At 37.0% G+C, this 15,615-nt stretch overlaps 1 protein-coding gene across 2 annotated transcripts in view; it reads right to left on the bottom strand.

Annotated features, from left to right (window-relative positions):
- The window catches only part of BRINP3 (BMP/retinoic acid inducible neural specific 3), a 212,056-nt gene that overhangs the window by 77,023 nt on the left and 119,418 nt on the right, over window positions 1-15,615 (bottom strand). For both annotated transcript variants that reach the window (XM_032226941.1, XM_032226942.1), the window contains one exon: window positions 7,192-7,382. In XM_032226941.1, coding sequence (XP_032082832.1) covers window positions 7,192-7,382 — 191 coding nt within the window. The remainder of the gene's footprint in view (window positions 1-7,191; window positions 7,383-15,615) is intronic.

The following is a 15,615-nucleotide window of genomic DNA, read 5'->3' as shown; positions in this document are numbered from 1 at the left end:
ATGGATTAGACGGTATATCATACTCTCTGTTGCCTAAGAAAGTCATGCTATCTATATGTTTATTTAATTTAGGATCTGAACTGGTTTCCAAACAAAGCATGAAGTGGTAAAATTGAAGAAGTCAACTAGACCAGTGATCTCCAACCTTGGCAACTTTAAGACTTGTGGACTTCAACTCTCAGAGTTCCTCAGCCAGCAAAGCTGGCTGAGGAACTCTAAGAATTGAAGTCCACAGGTCTTAAAGTTGCCAAGATTGGAGACCACTGAACTAGACCAAGGAAATATCAGAGGCATAATAATAATATCCAGAGAGATCAACATGAAGGTGCGCTATGGGGAAAGTGGGATACATATCAGGAGTTAATGGCAGTGCACAAAATCTGAGCCCAAGTGGCTTCAGCAGACAGGGACTTAGCGTACTGAGGATAATACAATGGTTTTTGGGAAACAGACCATGCCAGAATGCAATTCAAATGAAAGATCTTCATTAGGCAAAATAAAAGGACAATTTCTGCTCGACAGAAGTTTACTCCCAGGATGCTGAAACTTGTGAAATGAGCTCGTGATGACCATGCAGGTAATCCTTGACTTATGACCACAATTGAACCCAGAATTTATGTTGCTAAGTGAGAAATGTGTTGAGTAAGTTTTGCCCCATTTTAACGACGTTTCTTGCTGCACTTGTTGAGTGAATCACTGCAGTTGTTAAGTGAAACTGGTTTCCTCGTTGACTTTGCTTGTCAGAAGATCACAAAAGGAGATCACGTGGACACTGCAATTGTCATAAATACGAACCACTTGTCCAGTATACGAATGTAAATCACGTAACTATGGGATGCTGCAATGGTTGTAAGTGTGAAAAACGGTCAAAAGTCACTTTTATCAGTGGTAATTTTGAATGGTCACTAAATGTTGTAAGTTGAGGTCTACCTGTAGATTCAAAAGCTGGATGCTGTAATAGCAGGTGAGGTCTTCTGATAACATATTTATGCAGCTTTGAAAAAGTATCAAGAGAATAGCAATAGCAATAGCAGTTAGACTTATATACCGCTTCATAGGGCTTTCAGCCCTCTCTAAGCGGTTTACAGAGTCAGCATATCGCCCCCACAGTCTGGGTCCTCATTTCACCCACCTCAGAAGGATGGAAGGCTGAGTCAACCTTCAGCCGGTGAGATTTGAACCGCTGAACTGCAGATAACAGTCAGATGAAGTGGCTGCAGTACTGCAATACAGCACTCTAACCACTGCGCCACCTCGGCTCATTAAGGAAATTAAGGAAAAAGCAGATCAGTTAAAAAAAAATGACCTAACACTGTGGTGGTAATAAATAAATAAAATCAAAAGGTTCTGAAGCAGCCACAACTAGCTACATGGAAAAATGTTGGAATCGTGACAAAAACTTGTCTACATTGTAGAATGTTCCAAACATGGCTGTATGCAGGTGTATGTAACCATGATAAAGAATTGATGGACATGTAACTATTTCAATGATTGACTAGATTTGAAATGCCTAAAACAAGCAAGAGCTTACTTACAAAGCAAGTAAGATGACAGAACACAGCAGATTATATCACAAGAGCAAGGCTGAATCAATGGACAAGATAATCAGCACCGGTGGATAAAGAAAGTCAACAAAACCTGAAGGTTATAACACTGGTTGTCAACAAGATGATGGTCCTTGATTGTTGCAGACACTGATTACAAAGAAGTTTCCCATGTAAAATCCAACAAACAGACAATGCTCTCTCCAAACAAAGAGAGGCTTTGTCAGTAACATGCTTATCTAGGGCAACAATAACAACGGCAGTTTTCTCACAACAAGAGTAAGCTTCTCAAATGTTGCATAGGAAAAAAAATATGGTCCCTAACTTCCAAGAAGATAACAAGAGCTCTTCCAGCTGTAAATGTTCAAAGGATGTTCAAAGGATATTGCCTCAGTGTGTAAACATTGGAGCTCTCCAATTAAAAACATCACTGAAGTAACCATACACAGCTAAACTTCTACTAAATGTGCAAAATGGGTCATGTTGGAGATACAATTGTGCAAGCCTGAGATCAGCATATCAATGCAACACCGAATATTATTCATAATTTATATTTTTTTAATACCACAATGTTGCAGTAAATGAGATCTTGGCCTTATAACTGTATCAAAGATCCAATCTCTGTGGATCCTTGATGATTCTATCCTGCTTAGAAGCAAAATTTCAGCAAATTAGAATTGTGTCAGGCCTGCAATTATATTCCTTTTAGAATTTTGGCCTGCCACACTTTCTCTTATTTCATTATGCTGTTTCATTAGTATAGTTGATGGGAGGGTGACAAATTGCATATCACAGCATTTCCTCAGTGTAAATTCTGGATTAATTTCCCCATTAATATTATATTAAGGTAATTTTGTCCTTATTTTGTATTGCATCCTCCCATGATCTCATTAGGATGGGATCAGAGGTGGCATTCAGCAGGTTTTGACCAGTTCGGGAGAACCGGTAACAGAAATTTTGAGTGGTTCAGAGAACCAGTAAATATCACTTCTGACTGGCCCCACTCCCATCTATTCTCTGCCTCCCGAGTCCTATACAAATAGTTTCCTTAAAATGAAGCATCACAGTGGGATTGGAATAAAGGCAATGGAAGTTACCAAGGGATAATAGCATCGAGTGATTGGAATGCTCAATAAGAAAACCCCCCCACACACTTTAACATTGTTACAATACTCACATTTTAAATTCACTTTTTTTTTCATTTCTGAAGATAAATTGCAGCACAACTTTTGAGATAGCATTAACGCTAGATTGTTGTAGATTGTAGATTGCAATCTATTAATTATAGATTGCTAAAATGGGCTATAGACAGTGGGCAAGGCTCTGAACTGGCCCTATACCTCCTTAATACTTAATTGTTCTACTAGTATCAAAGAATATTCTTTCAGTGAGAGATCCTAAGGCATCCCATCAGAGGTGGTATTCAGAACCGGTAGCGGAAATTTTGAGTAGTTCAGAGAACCGGTAAATACCACCTCTGGCTGGCCCCACCCCCATCTATTCTCTGCCTCTCGAGTCCCAGCTGATCGGGAGGAAATGGGGATTTTGCAATAACCTTCCCCTGCCACGCCCACCAAGCTACACCCACCAAGCCACACACAGAACTGGTAGTAATTTTTTTTAATCCCACCACTGGATGGGATGAATAAAAGTAGAAAGGAGTTTTTTTAAAAAATAAATAAAACTGAAGTACTAAAATGATGATAAATTATTCCAGAATTTTTTATTTTTTTTATTTTTTTGCAAACATGATAGCTATGGGAACTTTTGTGGTACAAGCAGCTTTTGAGTAGTTGTATGTATGATTTAACTGTGGTGATTTATTTCTCTTTGTGAAACTTTTTTTCTCCCCCCCCCCTGTGTTTTTGTATTTTTATAGAAGGCATTCACATTTTTATCAAAGTTATTATGTGTTTTATAAAATACATAATACTTTTATACATGAAATTATGTACATATAGGATTAGTGATGTGAAGGAAATGTACAGCATTTATGTAAACGTTTTGGAGCTGTTTACATTTTTGTTTAGCTTAGGGTTTTTTAAAATTTGATTAACGAACAGGCTACAGGTGCTAGAACTGAAATACTATGATCCAATTGCATTTAATCATATGAGTGCATAATTTTTAATGGCAGTTGTTTCCTTTTAAAATAATTATGCTGCTTCAGTAATTTGGGTTGGGCTCCTAGCTCACTCTGCTGCTAAATATGCTCTCTCAAGGCTGAAGGGAACATATTTCCAGACAAGGAGCATGTCCTTGAAAGCAAGTGTAAGAATTCCTAGTGAGAATATAAAAGGAAAACTGTTTTCTTAAGGCACATATGAATGGAAGTTTCTCAAATTGTCGAGGAAACCTTTACCTAATTATTCCTCTACCGAGATGACTTTGCCCATCCAATAGCAATAGCAATAGCAATAGCAGTTAGACTTATATATCGCTTTATATGGCTTTCAGCCCTCTCTAAGCGGTTTACAGAGTCAGCATATTGCCCCCAACAATCCGGGTCCTCATTTCACCCACCTCGGAAGGATGGAAGGCTGAGTCAACCCTGAGCCGGTGAGATTTGAACTGCCGAACTGCAGATAACAGTCAGCTGAAGTGGCTGCAGTACAGCACTCTAACCACTGCGCCACCTCGGCTCTTCATCCAACTTGCAATTTGCACACCTTGCTAGAGGTTTTGAAGTGAATATTTACTGATCGTTGCCATTCACCTACGGTGAATATGGTGAAGAGCTTTGGTGACGCAGTTAGAGTGCAGTACTGCAGGCCACTTCTTCTGACTGCTGGTTGCCTGAAGTTTGGCAGTTCGATTCTCACTAGGCTTATGGTTCACTCAGCCTTCTAGCCTTCTGAGGTGAGTAAAATGAGAACCCAGATACTTGAGGGCAATATGCTGACTCTGTAAACTGCTTAGAGAGGGATGCAGAAATCTGTAGAGTGGTATCTAAGTGGTATTGCTACCTCATGCAGACTGAAGAGTATACCGCAGAGACTTTGAAAACTTCTGAGCATCAAGGATAAGTAAATAGCAACCAACAAGTGTTGTTTCAAAGTATTATGGCTAGCAATATTACGATATTCTCATTCAGTTATCCTTAATCTCAGGGGGATCCCAACATTTTCTGGAAAGTAGGCTAAATGTAGACACACATTCAGCTGTCTAAGATTTCTTCACTTGTTTCCATGTGACACAATTATGCAGTGCAAAGGCCGTTCAATGTTAGGAATGCACCGAAATAGCTAGGCATCCCATGATTATTTGGAGAGACAGAGGTAACTGCATTTATATCTGGCATCTTCTTGTAGGCTATAAATGCACAGCTTTGTTTCCCAGGAGTAAGCAGTATTGTTGCTTTATTAGAGGTCTTTATAGTGTTAAAAATTTCAATCAGTTATTTTCACAGAACCGCAGGTAGCTTTCAACTTAGGCCCACAACTGAGCTAAAGTTTTTGTTGTTAAGTTGAGGCATTTGTCAAGTGAGTTTTGTCCAATTTTACGACTTTTCTTGCCACCGTTGTTAAATGAATCACTGCAGTTGATAAGTTAGCAATCTGGTTATTAAGTGAATCAGGTTTCCCCATTGACTTTGTTTGTCAGAAGGTCGCAAAAGGTGATCACATGACTTTGGGATCCAGCAAAGGTCATAAATATGAACCAGTTGTCAAGCATCTGAATGTTGATCACATGGTCGTGGGGATGCTGCAAAGGTCATAATTATGAAAAACAGACATTTTACATGTAACTTTTAAACGTGTAACTTTAAATGGTTGTAAGTCCAAAACTACCTATATTGAATATCCATCAACCTTAAAAGCTACTAAGGTTTTGACTCTAGGAAAGGGGAATTTGACTCCACTTGCTAATTCAGAACAAGATGCTGTTTCTGAGCTTAATATACATTATGAAATGTTATAAAGAAGAATTGTCATTCCATTGCATGGAGATTTCTGGAGAAAGATAACTAATAACATTAATTTACTTGCTGCCGTTGCTTTAATATTGTCATAATTTCTACAGCTTTTTACATGGCACAAAAATAGAAATGCATGGGGACGTTTGAACATACATTGTTATTCCTTTTCTTGAAATACGGATGGTGTACAGTCCTTGGAAAAGGCAGAATCTGAGCTATAACAATTCGATTGATTCCAGCATAAGCTGTGTGCAGTTAACTTGGTCTAAATCCACCTTGGTGCAAATTGATTGAATAGATTGTAGAATGTTTGTTGACGAAGATAATTGGAGATTGCCTTGAATAATATATTGGATACAAAGCATAAATACTGCAGTTCTACACACTATTTTGAACCAAAAGAAAAAAATTTGGAAACAAATCAATTTTGCTTTGAATGTCAATAAGACATTATGAATCAATAAAATGCATTTAATGATGAGCTTTGGCAACATCATTCTGCAAAAGAATTGAAAGTTGAAATAGAGCCAAAAATGACAAGTAAAAGAGAAGAGAATACACAGTATGAGTCACTCTTGCTCAATTTGGCTGCAAATGTGCCTGTGAACTATAGCTGGAATCGGGATAGATTTGTGATTGGTCATCTGTCCAAACATTTGTTTTCATATTCAGGGAGTCATAGTGCCTTGATGTTGGTATCATATTGTGTTGAAGCTGTTTCATTTGATTATGTAGCCATCCTTTTTCCTTCTGTCTTGGCCTCTTTTTACACAGGCACAATTGAGAGCATTTTAACAAACTGCATCACTGTTTGGGTTTGGTGGTAGCAGTGCAGGGGTGGGTTTCAACCGGTTCGCGACGGTCCCTGCGAACCGGTTGGTCGGCAAACCCAGAAGTAAGTAACTTCCGGGAACGGCGAAGGGCCAACCCGCACGCCCGCGCTCCTTATCTGGTTTTGACGAGTTCTGCGCTTCCACGCATGTGCAGGACACATACAGCGCCTGCGCGATCCTCCAGAAGCAGCTGGAGCATCGCACAGATGCTAGTACGCATGTGTGCGCCGCACGCGTGCATGCGCGCACCGCACACATGCGTGAGGACGCCGCCGGCCCCGTTCCAACCAAACCGGTTGGAACGGGGCGAGAAACCCACCCCTGTAGCAGTGCCTCAGATAGAAAGTCCATACAGAGAATGGTAAGGACAGCCGAGAAGATTATAGGAAGCTCACTTCCCATTATTCAGGATACTGCTTATAAGTGATATGTGCTTGGAGCTCAAAGCATTGTTAGAGACACCACATACAGGGGTGGGATTCAGCCGGTTCGGACTGGTTCACCTATATATATTCACAATGAATATGACATGGATCTAGCACCCAGCATGTAGACCAGGGGTCAACCTTTTTATACCTACCGCCCACTTTTGTATCTCTGTTAGTAGTAAAATTTTCTAACCGCCCACCGTTTCCATAGTAATGGTGATTTTATGAAAAACTAATGAAAATGTTTTTAAATAATGCTATGAATTTTTTTAAAAAAAGTCAATTAAATTTAATAAAAAGGAAAGTGCTTCAGTATCGGACAAAACCCCACCATGAAAGCTGGAACGCCCACTAGTGGGCGGTAGGGACCAGGTTGACTACCACTGATCTAGACAGACAGACCGGGATAGACATGTAGATATATAAAATGCAGTTTTGCGCTGAAGTGTTGCAGAATGTTTTCATACCTTTATGGCAGTGGAAGCAATCTGAATATGGTGAAGTCTCCTCAGGGTGCTGTCCCTGTCAATAAAGTAAGAAGCCGCCAGCTGGTGTAGGGTTTCCAGAGTCACTGTGGTACTGTTAATGCTGGGATCACTTGTTTCTGTTCTTTTGCTCAGCTTCCTCTTGTCCACAAAAATTGTGAGAGACTCTTCACCTGTGCAAGGAACACCACAAAAAAGTCAAAAGAAGTTTGCAGCATTTATTTTGTCTTTGAGGTTGTTTTTTTTAAATGACATAACTAGCGATAAATCCTGTGCATCTCATCTGCAAGGGAATGACTAGAAGTAGGGACTCTGGCATGAAAAATAATCTAGATAGTTAGAAGATAATTTTGCTCGGTCTACATTTTGAACAAACCAAAGGAAAATTGACCTTTCAAATTCACATTTTTTTTTCTTTATAATATTTACTACTTTCCATACTTTTGACATTGCTGTTCACCAATCCAAAGAGAAGGTATACAAAATGTGTATAATAATTAAAGTAATACATCTATTGTTTTCTATTATAGAATTACAATACAAAAATGAGTATGTGTGATAACAATGCACAGCAAAAACATGTGTTCATGTTTTCATGATCATTTTCTTGGGTGCTGTTATTTGCAATCTAATCCAAATATGAAGTGAACATGTTGACCTATTCATATCCATTGATTGCAGATTCTGTTCATAATATCTTTAGTTAATACAATTCTAGAAATAACATTGGAAATTCCTTCTATCTAAAGCCTAACAGAATCAATAACAAGCTAAAATAAGCTATTGCTTATATGTAACTAGTTTTAAATATTAATAGCTTTATTTTATACTCTTATCTATGCTGTGTATGAAAGAATTCCATATAAATGTAAACACAGAAATTAATGTAGACTCTAATGTTAAACTGTGAAATAATTACTGTAAATTAAGGTTTGAATGTAAAATGTATATTTGTGATTTAGAGAACTATTCACAGGGAGAGAGGGAGAGATGGTGGAAGGAAGGGAAGGAGAGAGGGTGGGAGGGAGGGAAGGAAGGAGGAAGAAAGGAAGGAAGGAACATTAACAGAATAGCAAAAGGACTGGAAAAATTACTCTACAGCCTTAATTTTTTATATTTATTCAATATTTCTTAAAACAGTATTTATAACAATTCTAGATAATTTTGCTTCACTAGCCCTAAGCAAAACTGAAGTAAATATACATACATACATACATACATACATACATACATACATACATACATGTAGGTCTTTGGTTATTCGGGTTTTCTCCCGCGTAAAATTGTAAAATTGTCTTGGCGACGTTTCGACGAAGTCTCATTCGTCATCTTCAGGCTTCGTGCTTCCTTTTGCTCCTGGAAGCACGAAGCCTGAAGATGACGAATGAGACTTCGTCGAAACGTCGCCAAGACAATTTTACAATTTTACGCGGGAGAAAACCCGAATAACCAAAGACCTACATACTAACACTTATGAAAACCTGAGAAAAATATAAATATAGAGGAGGGACTTAAACTTTGCAGACTCAGTTCTATTAGAAGGTAGATGAGTATAACCCCACACAGGGATGCTGTCTTCATTTCTTCAGAAAATGAGCGTATCAGGTAAGCCAACGCTACATTCCCAAAACACACTTTTGTTAGGTTACTTATGCTTTCATAAATGTGACCAATATATATTTGCCTAGCTGCTTCCCCAAAATAGATAATTACCTTCTGTGCAATTTATGTTCCTTGCAGCACAAATAATTTTACAGAATGAGAAGACAGGCTTCAAAAATATGTCTACATTAAAGCAAAAGTAAAAACAAAACAAAACAGAAAACAGAAAACAATTCCAAATGTTTCAATCAGCAGAACATCTATTATTATGCACAATATAAATATAGGCTCCTAGATCATATTTATGAATATTTAGCTAAAGCTGTCACCTTATTTAAGTAATGCCTTCAATACAGGGCCTTATAATTTACATCTCTATTGAACTCATTCATAGATAGATAGATAGATAGATAGATAGATAGATAGATAGATAGATAGATAGATAGATAGATAGACTGATGATAGATAGATGATAGATAGATAGATGATAGATAGATAGATGATAGATAGATAGATGATAGATAGATGATAGATAGATAGATGATAGATAGAAAGATGATAGATAGATGATAGATAGATGATAGATAGATAGATGATAGATAGATAGATAGATAGATAGATAGATGATAGATAGATATAGATAGATGATAGATAGATGATAGATAGATAGATGATAGATAGATAGATGATAGATAGATAGATGATAGATAGATAGATGATAGATAGATGATAGATAGATAGATAGATAGATGATAGATAGATAGATGATAGATAGAAAGATGATAGATAGATGATAGATAGATAGATAGATAGATAGATAGATAGATAGATAGATAGATGATAGATAGATAGATAGATAGATAGATGATAGATAGATGATAGATAGAAAGATGATAGATAGATAGATGATAGATAGATAGATGATAGATAGATAGATGATAGATAGATAGATAGATAGATAGATGATAGATAGATGATAGATAGATAGATGATAGATAGATAGATGATAGATAGAAAGATGATAGGTAGATAGATAGATAGATAGATGATAGATAGATGATAGATAGATAGATGATAGATAGATAGATGATAGATAGATAGATGATAGATAGAAAGATGATAGATGATAGATAGATAGATAGATAGATAGATAGATAGATAGATAGATAGATAGATGATAGATAGATGATAGATAGATAGATGATAGATAGATAGATGATAGATAGATAGATGATAGATAGAAAGATGATAGATAGATAGATAGATAGATAGATAGATAGATAGATAGGTAGGTAGGTAGGTAGGTAGGTAGGTAGGTAGGTAGGTAGGTAGGTAGATAGATAGATAGATAGATAGATAGATAGATAGATAGATAGATAGATAGATAGATAGATAGATAGATAGATAGATGATAGATAGATAGATGATAGATAGATGATAGATAGATAGATAGATAGATAGATAGATAGATAGATAGATAGATAGATAGATAGATAGATAGATAGATAGATATAGATAGAGGATATAAACTGAATAATGAATATGTATGTATGTATGTATGTATGTATGTATGTATGTATGTATGTATGTATGTATATACACACACACCTTCATTATTTCAGTTTCTATCCTAATCAACAAAATTGGGGGGGGGGCATAACAAAACAGCAGTTCTAGTCTCTTTACTCACATCATAATTTTATGATATAACATCTCATTTTGTTATGCTTTTTCCTTCTCTCAATATAGGAATTTGCCAGTTATGCAGGCTCAAGTATGGGGCTGACAGATAAGATAACATCAAAACGCATGTTATTTACACATTGAAAAGAGGTCTGCCTTAAATCTTCAACATCTCTCTAGAGTTGTGAAAGCAAATACTGTCTCAAGAATTCACAATGCTTTAGTTCCACTAGTTAGACCTGATCAGAAAACCAATCCCATAGGAAGATTGACCCTATGCTTTATTGAGATATAATAATAGAATCTTTCTTATTTCTGTTACAATCACTTTCCTTCCTCACTACAAATTACCAACATAAAATTCATAACTATGAAGAATTAATCCTAACCAAAAGGTAGCTTGAACAATCCAAAGGTAATGGGAAGGTTGGTCTGCCATGTGGAAGGCAATCTTTCTAGTTATGAATTTATGACCACAAGAACATCATCATTAAAGTATGGTCATCATTCTGGATAATCTGCCGATCCCATGACCCAATTACTGAATCACTTGGCAATTTTCTTTTTCCTGTGAGTGAGACTTATAAAAGTAGCAAATAAATAAATAAATATACTTCAGTTTTGCCTAGGGCTAGTGAAGCAAAATTATCTAGAATCATTATAAATACTGTTTTAAGAAATATTGAATAAATATAAAAAAATTAAGGCTGTAGAGTAATTTTTCCAGTCCTTTTGCTATTCTGTTAATGTTCCACTTGGGGAAAACGCCTCCGAGGGTTTCTGCATCTCCTTTGGGGCCTTGGCAATTTGTTTGTCGAGGGCCTTTTGCCTCCTGAGTTCTGCTCTCTGCGTGGCCCTTGGGTCTGCCTCCCTTCTTAAGGGGAGGAGGCTCGCGCCTGCTGGGTAGGCAAAGGGTCGGTGGGCCTTCCAGAGGGTCATGCAACAAGGAGGATGAAGCCTCTCCTGCACCTCCATCCATACTGCAAAACTGTCTAACTAGCTGCTTAAGGTTAATCAAAGGAGGTGGTTATCCCAATTAAGGGCACAACAGGACCCGGCTTCTGGGGATATGAGAACCCATAGTGGCCCCTCTAGACAGACACACCTGGGCCTGTCCCTTGCCCGCAACAAGAGACCCACTGGTCCCTGGGCCAAACGTCTCAAGCCTTAGCGAGGTAGGGCAGTCAATTCCAATTCAAGGGAAATTGAATAGTTATCCTTGAAAACTAGCTGTAATCCTAACTGCAGAACACCTGGAAGCCTAAAGAGAGTCTGCTGGAGTGGATATGGAAGGGGCAGCTCCAATTAGACCTAAGGATTCACAATTAGCAACCATCTCACACTTATAACCAACAAAAAATGTTTGAGCCTCCAGAGTGTCTTTTCCCCCAGAGTTAACTGGGAGTGCCATTTTTTTGGCGCCAAACAGGTGATGGTCACCATTTTGTGATCAATCAGTTGGGTTGTGGGTGCCATTTTGGGTGCCAAGTACGTGGCGGATGCTATCTTGAGGTCCAATTTGGCATGAAAAGCAATAATTTTTTGTTGGTTGTAATGTGAGATCAGACTCTCCAATCCAGAACTGCACTTATGTGTTGTTGTTTTTTCTTGAGTCAAAATTTCAAATAGAGTAGCAATTATTTAGGAATATCGTATACAAAAAGTATACCTTTGCAAAATCCATATATGTATAAAAAAGAGAGGATTTTTGGAGAAGTTTACTTGTAGCGTTTATTAGAAATGGGTAACTAGGGTGTGTCTGTGTGTGTCAAAAGGTGTATATTGTACTGTATGTGAAAACAAACTCAAACTTTTCTCAAATATAATTCACAAATCATAGAAAAAGCATTAATAATTTATGATTATAAGATGCCCAGAGTTACCATATGGTCAGGTGGATAGTCGACAAATTTTATAAATAAATAAACAAAAATAAATAAATAATAATATAGGGAGAATAAATGAAAAATATATGTGAAATATTGACATGATATAACTTTAGAAGGCTACCTCCCCAGTTTTATAAATTGTTATTTATAGTTAAATCTGGACTAACCTTCATTAACATGGTAACGTATAATGAAAATGGACTTATAGACAGAGAGAGAAAGAGATGGATAGGTAGACAGAATATTAGTATATACTATATACTACAAATTGTCCTTTTTGTTGAAAATTAAAATATTCCTAGGGCAGGTGGAATGTTTGCCAGATATAATCCATAATTTAAAGGCACACCTCTTTGTTTTACTCTCAGTAGAAAGGTTATTGTCTTGTGTATTTTGAAGTATTGCATTTCAATTGAAACAACATTTAACAAAAATCTTAGTCATGGAAAAAAAATAATCACCATAGCCAAATGGGAAAAAAATGTCTTGAAACGCCACTGGCTGTATTTCCTCAAAAGAGCTTTAAAAACAAAACTCAACAAAAACTTGTCTTAAGTTTCCATGGGCAACCTTCATCAGTACCCCATGTATACAGAGATCCTGGGAAAAAAATAGAGATCCCTTGGCTGTCCCAGGGAGACAGAATGGCGGAGGGAAATCAAACTATTGTGCATCCATTTGCCAAGCTGGCCTTCTATGCCTGAGAATACCAAAGTTTGGCATCTCTACTAAAGAACATGAAAAGCGACAGTGGCATTCTCCTTTCTCGCTGGGAAGGCATTGAAAATATAGGTCCAATCGGGGGAAAGAGAAACATTTCTTTGGGAAAACCTATTTTTTAATCAAATCTTCAAAAAGCAGAACACAAGGGACACAGTGTCTGCATTTCAGGCAGATCTGTCTCATCTATAATAAAGTCTCAGACAAAAAGATTCAAGACAACGCCTGATTCACACAAAAGACACAGCTCTTCACTGTAATTAACTCCTACGCAGGTGTCTTGTCTCTTATTGATGTGGATTCCAATTATGACAATTTTTTTCCACCATTTTAATTTTGACTTTCAAGTGTTCTAAATTCCAGTGAAGTGTTATATATTGTTGTATATTGCATATTAAATATTGCTATCCCTAGAGATCAATTGTCAATAAAATATATCAAGAATATTTGACATATATGCAAACATTTATACCAGGGGTTGTGACTCTAATACATACCTATTTACCTGGCTCAGCTGATAAGGAGAAGAACCTTGTGGCTTAATGGTTAACACATCTGCCTAAGATGCAATACAGCACAGGTTCTAATCCCAGTAAGGGTATGGCTAGCTGATGAGAGCTAAATAGCTTGAAATAGATCTATACTAGTCTCCCTTTATTTATTCATCAGCACAAATACAACACAAATGTAACAAAGGCAACAGTAAAAATATTGGGTTTCTGTCTGGATGGTCTCTTGTGACGAGCCGATAGACAGAGAAAGGAAGCAGAATGCCTCCTCCCATATTTGGGCATACCAGGGGTTGTGACTCTAAATACGAACATTTATTTGACAATAGAGTGAATAGCTGAAGCCCTAATCTCAGGATTAAGTTCTAATACAACCTTACTGTTTCTAAAGAAGTCCGAATCATGTAATTAAGTAAATTGAGGACTATATGGAATTTAAGCTTAAGATCTCTGCAAGAATCTGAACTTCTAACAGTCAAAGCAAATTGGCAGTAGATAAGAATCAATGGAAGTCAAGGTGGACTGGACTTACGGTAGATCTCTTCAACATAGTTATTTTCTACATTATTTTAAATAATTTCATCTAGAAGTAGTAACCATAGCTATAATAACTTTGAAAGCATGTCAAATTAAAGACATGCATACTTAATGATACCAAATTGGTCACTTCATTTCAAAATTCAGTCCACTGAATTATATGTGAGTTAGTATGAAGCCAATAGGCAAAAGATTATAGGATATATGTAATGCATATATAAACATGCATTTCTAATATCTCATATATAGTTGAGAGACTACTATAGTATAGAAATTGTGTAATTTTAAAAAAAATTGAATATGTTTTAGACAGATGCCTACATAAGTCAGGATTCTTTGTCTATCTGACAGCCACATATGAATGTTGTATTCTTAAGCATTTTTATAAGACTTCAATTGTCAGGCACAATTGAATGTAATGTTTCCTTTCACATTTGATGTCTGCAAGAGACCAGCTTCCCAAGTCTCCCTTTTTGACATAGTTTCCATTAAGAAATACACATTAATATTTATTAGGCGTTAAAGTGTCTTCAAATGCTAAATGCATATCAGACGTCACCCACAGGGTAAAAGAGCACTGGAATTGTGTTAGGTGAATATTGATTTTTTCTTTCAATATTCACATGACAAGCTGACCTTCTGAGAGGATTGTGTGATCATAACAGATGTTTAGATAACCCGAGGAGCTGGTAGAAAATAATGTATGGAAATGTTGCCTTTTATAACATGGAAATCATTTCCTTTTAGGCCTAGGATCATACAAATAATTTTTAGGTATAAGAACTTTGAAACATTTTTCCTTTATGTAAACTTAATTTTTAATTAAAAAATAAAATTAATTCCTCTTTTTAATCCATTTCTTGTAACCTGATAACAAGAGGTGTCCGACCCATCACAACTTTGAATATCTGAATCGCAGAGAGTCAGTCATTCTTTATAAGAGCCAAGGTGGCGCAGTGGTTAAATGCAGCACTGCAGGCTACTGCTAGATCAGCAGGTCAGCGGTTCAAATCTCACCGGCTCAGGGTTGACTCAGCCTTCCATCCTTCCGAGGTGGGTAAAATGAGGACCCAGATTGTTGGGGGCAATATGCTGACTCTCTGTAAACCGCTTAGAGAGGCCTGAAAGGCCTATGAAGCGGTATATAAGTCTACTGCTATTGCTATTGCTATTGCTGCTATTTAACGTAGTCCTCAAAATACTCCTTGCTTTGGAATAACTTTGTTTTGGTGGGAAAGACCAAGATAGAAAACTTTTTTTAAAGGCCTTTGTCAGATATCAAGGACCAGAAGAGGGCAATCACAGGATCAGGAGAACATGCATCAGCATGTTTCTTGCATCAAAATGTTTCCTCAAGAAATGCAAAACCTGCATTTCCGTGTTTCATGAGGAAATAAAATTTGACTCAACTACGATTTTGAATTGGCGATATATTTCTCCCAAAAATGCCTTTCTGAATCATGCAG

The sequence above is a fragment of the Thamnophis elegans genome, chromosome 11 (genome assembly GCF_009769535.1).
Source record: "Thamnophis elegans isolate rThaEle1 chromosome 11, rThaEle1.pri, whole genome shotgun sequence".
Taxonomy (NCBI): Eukaryota; Metazoa; Chordata; class Lepidosauria; order Squamata; family Colubridae; genus Thamnophis; species Thamnophis elegans.
Note: the sequence above shows the minus strand (reverse complement) of the source record. Positions and strands in the feature narration are given on the sequence as shown.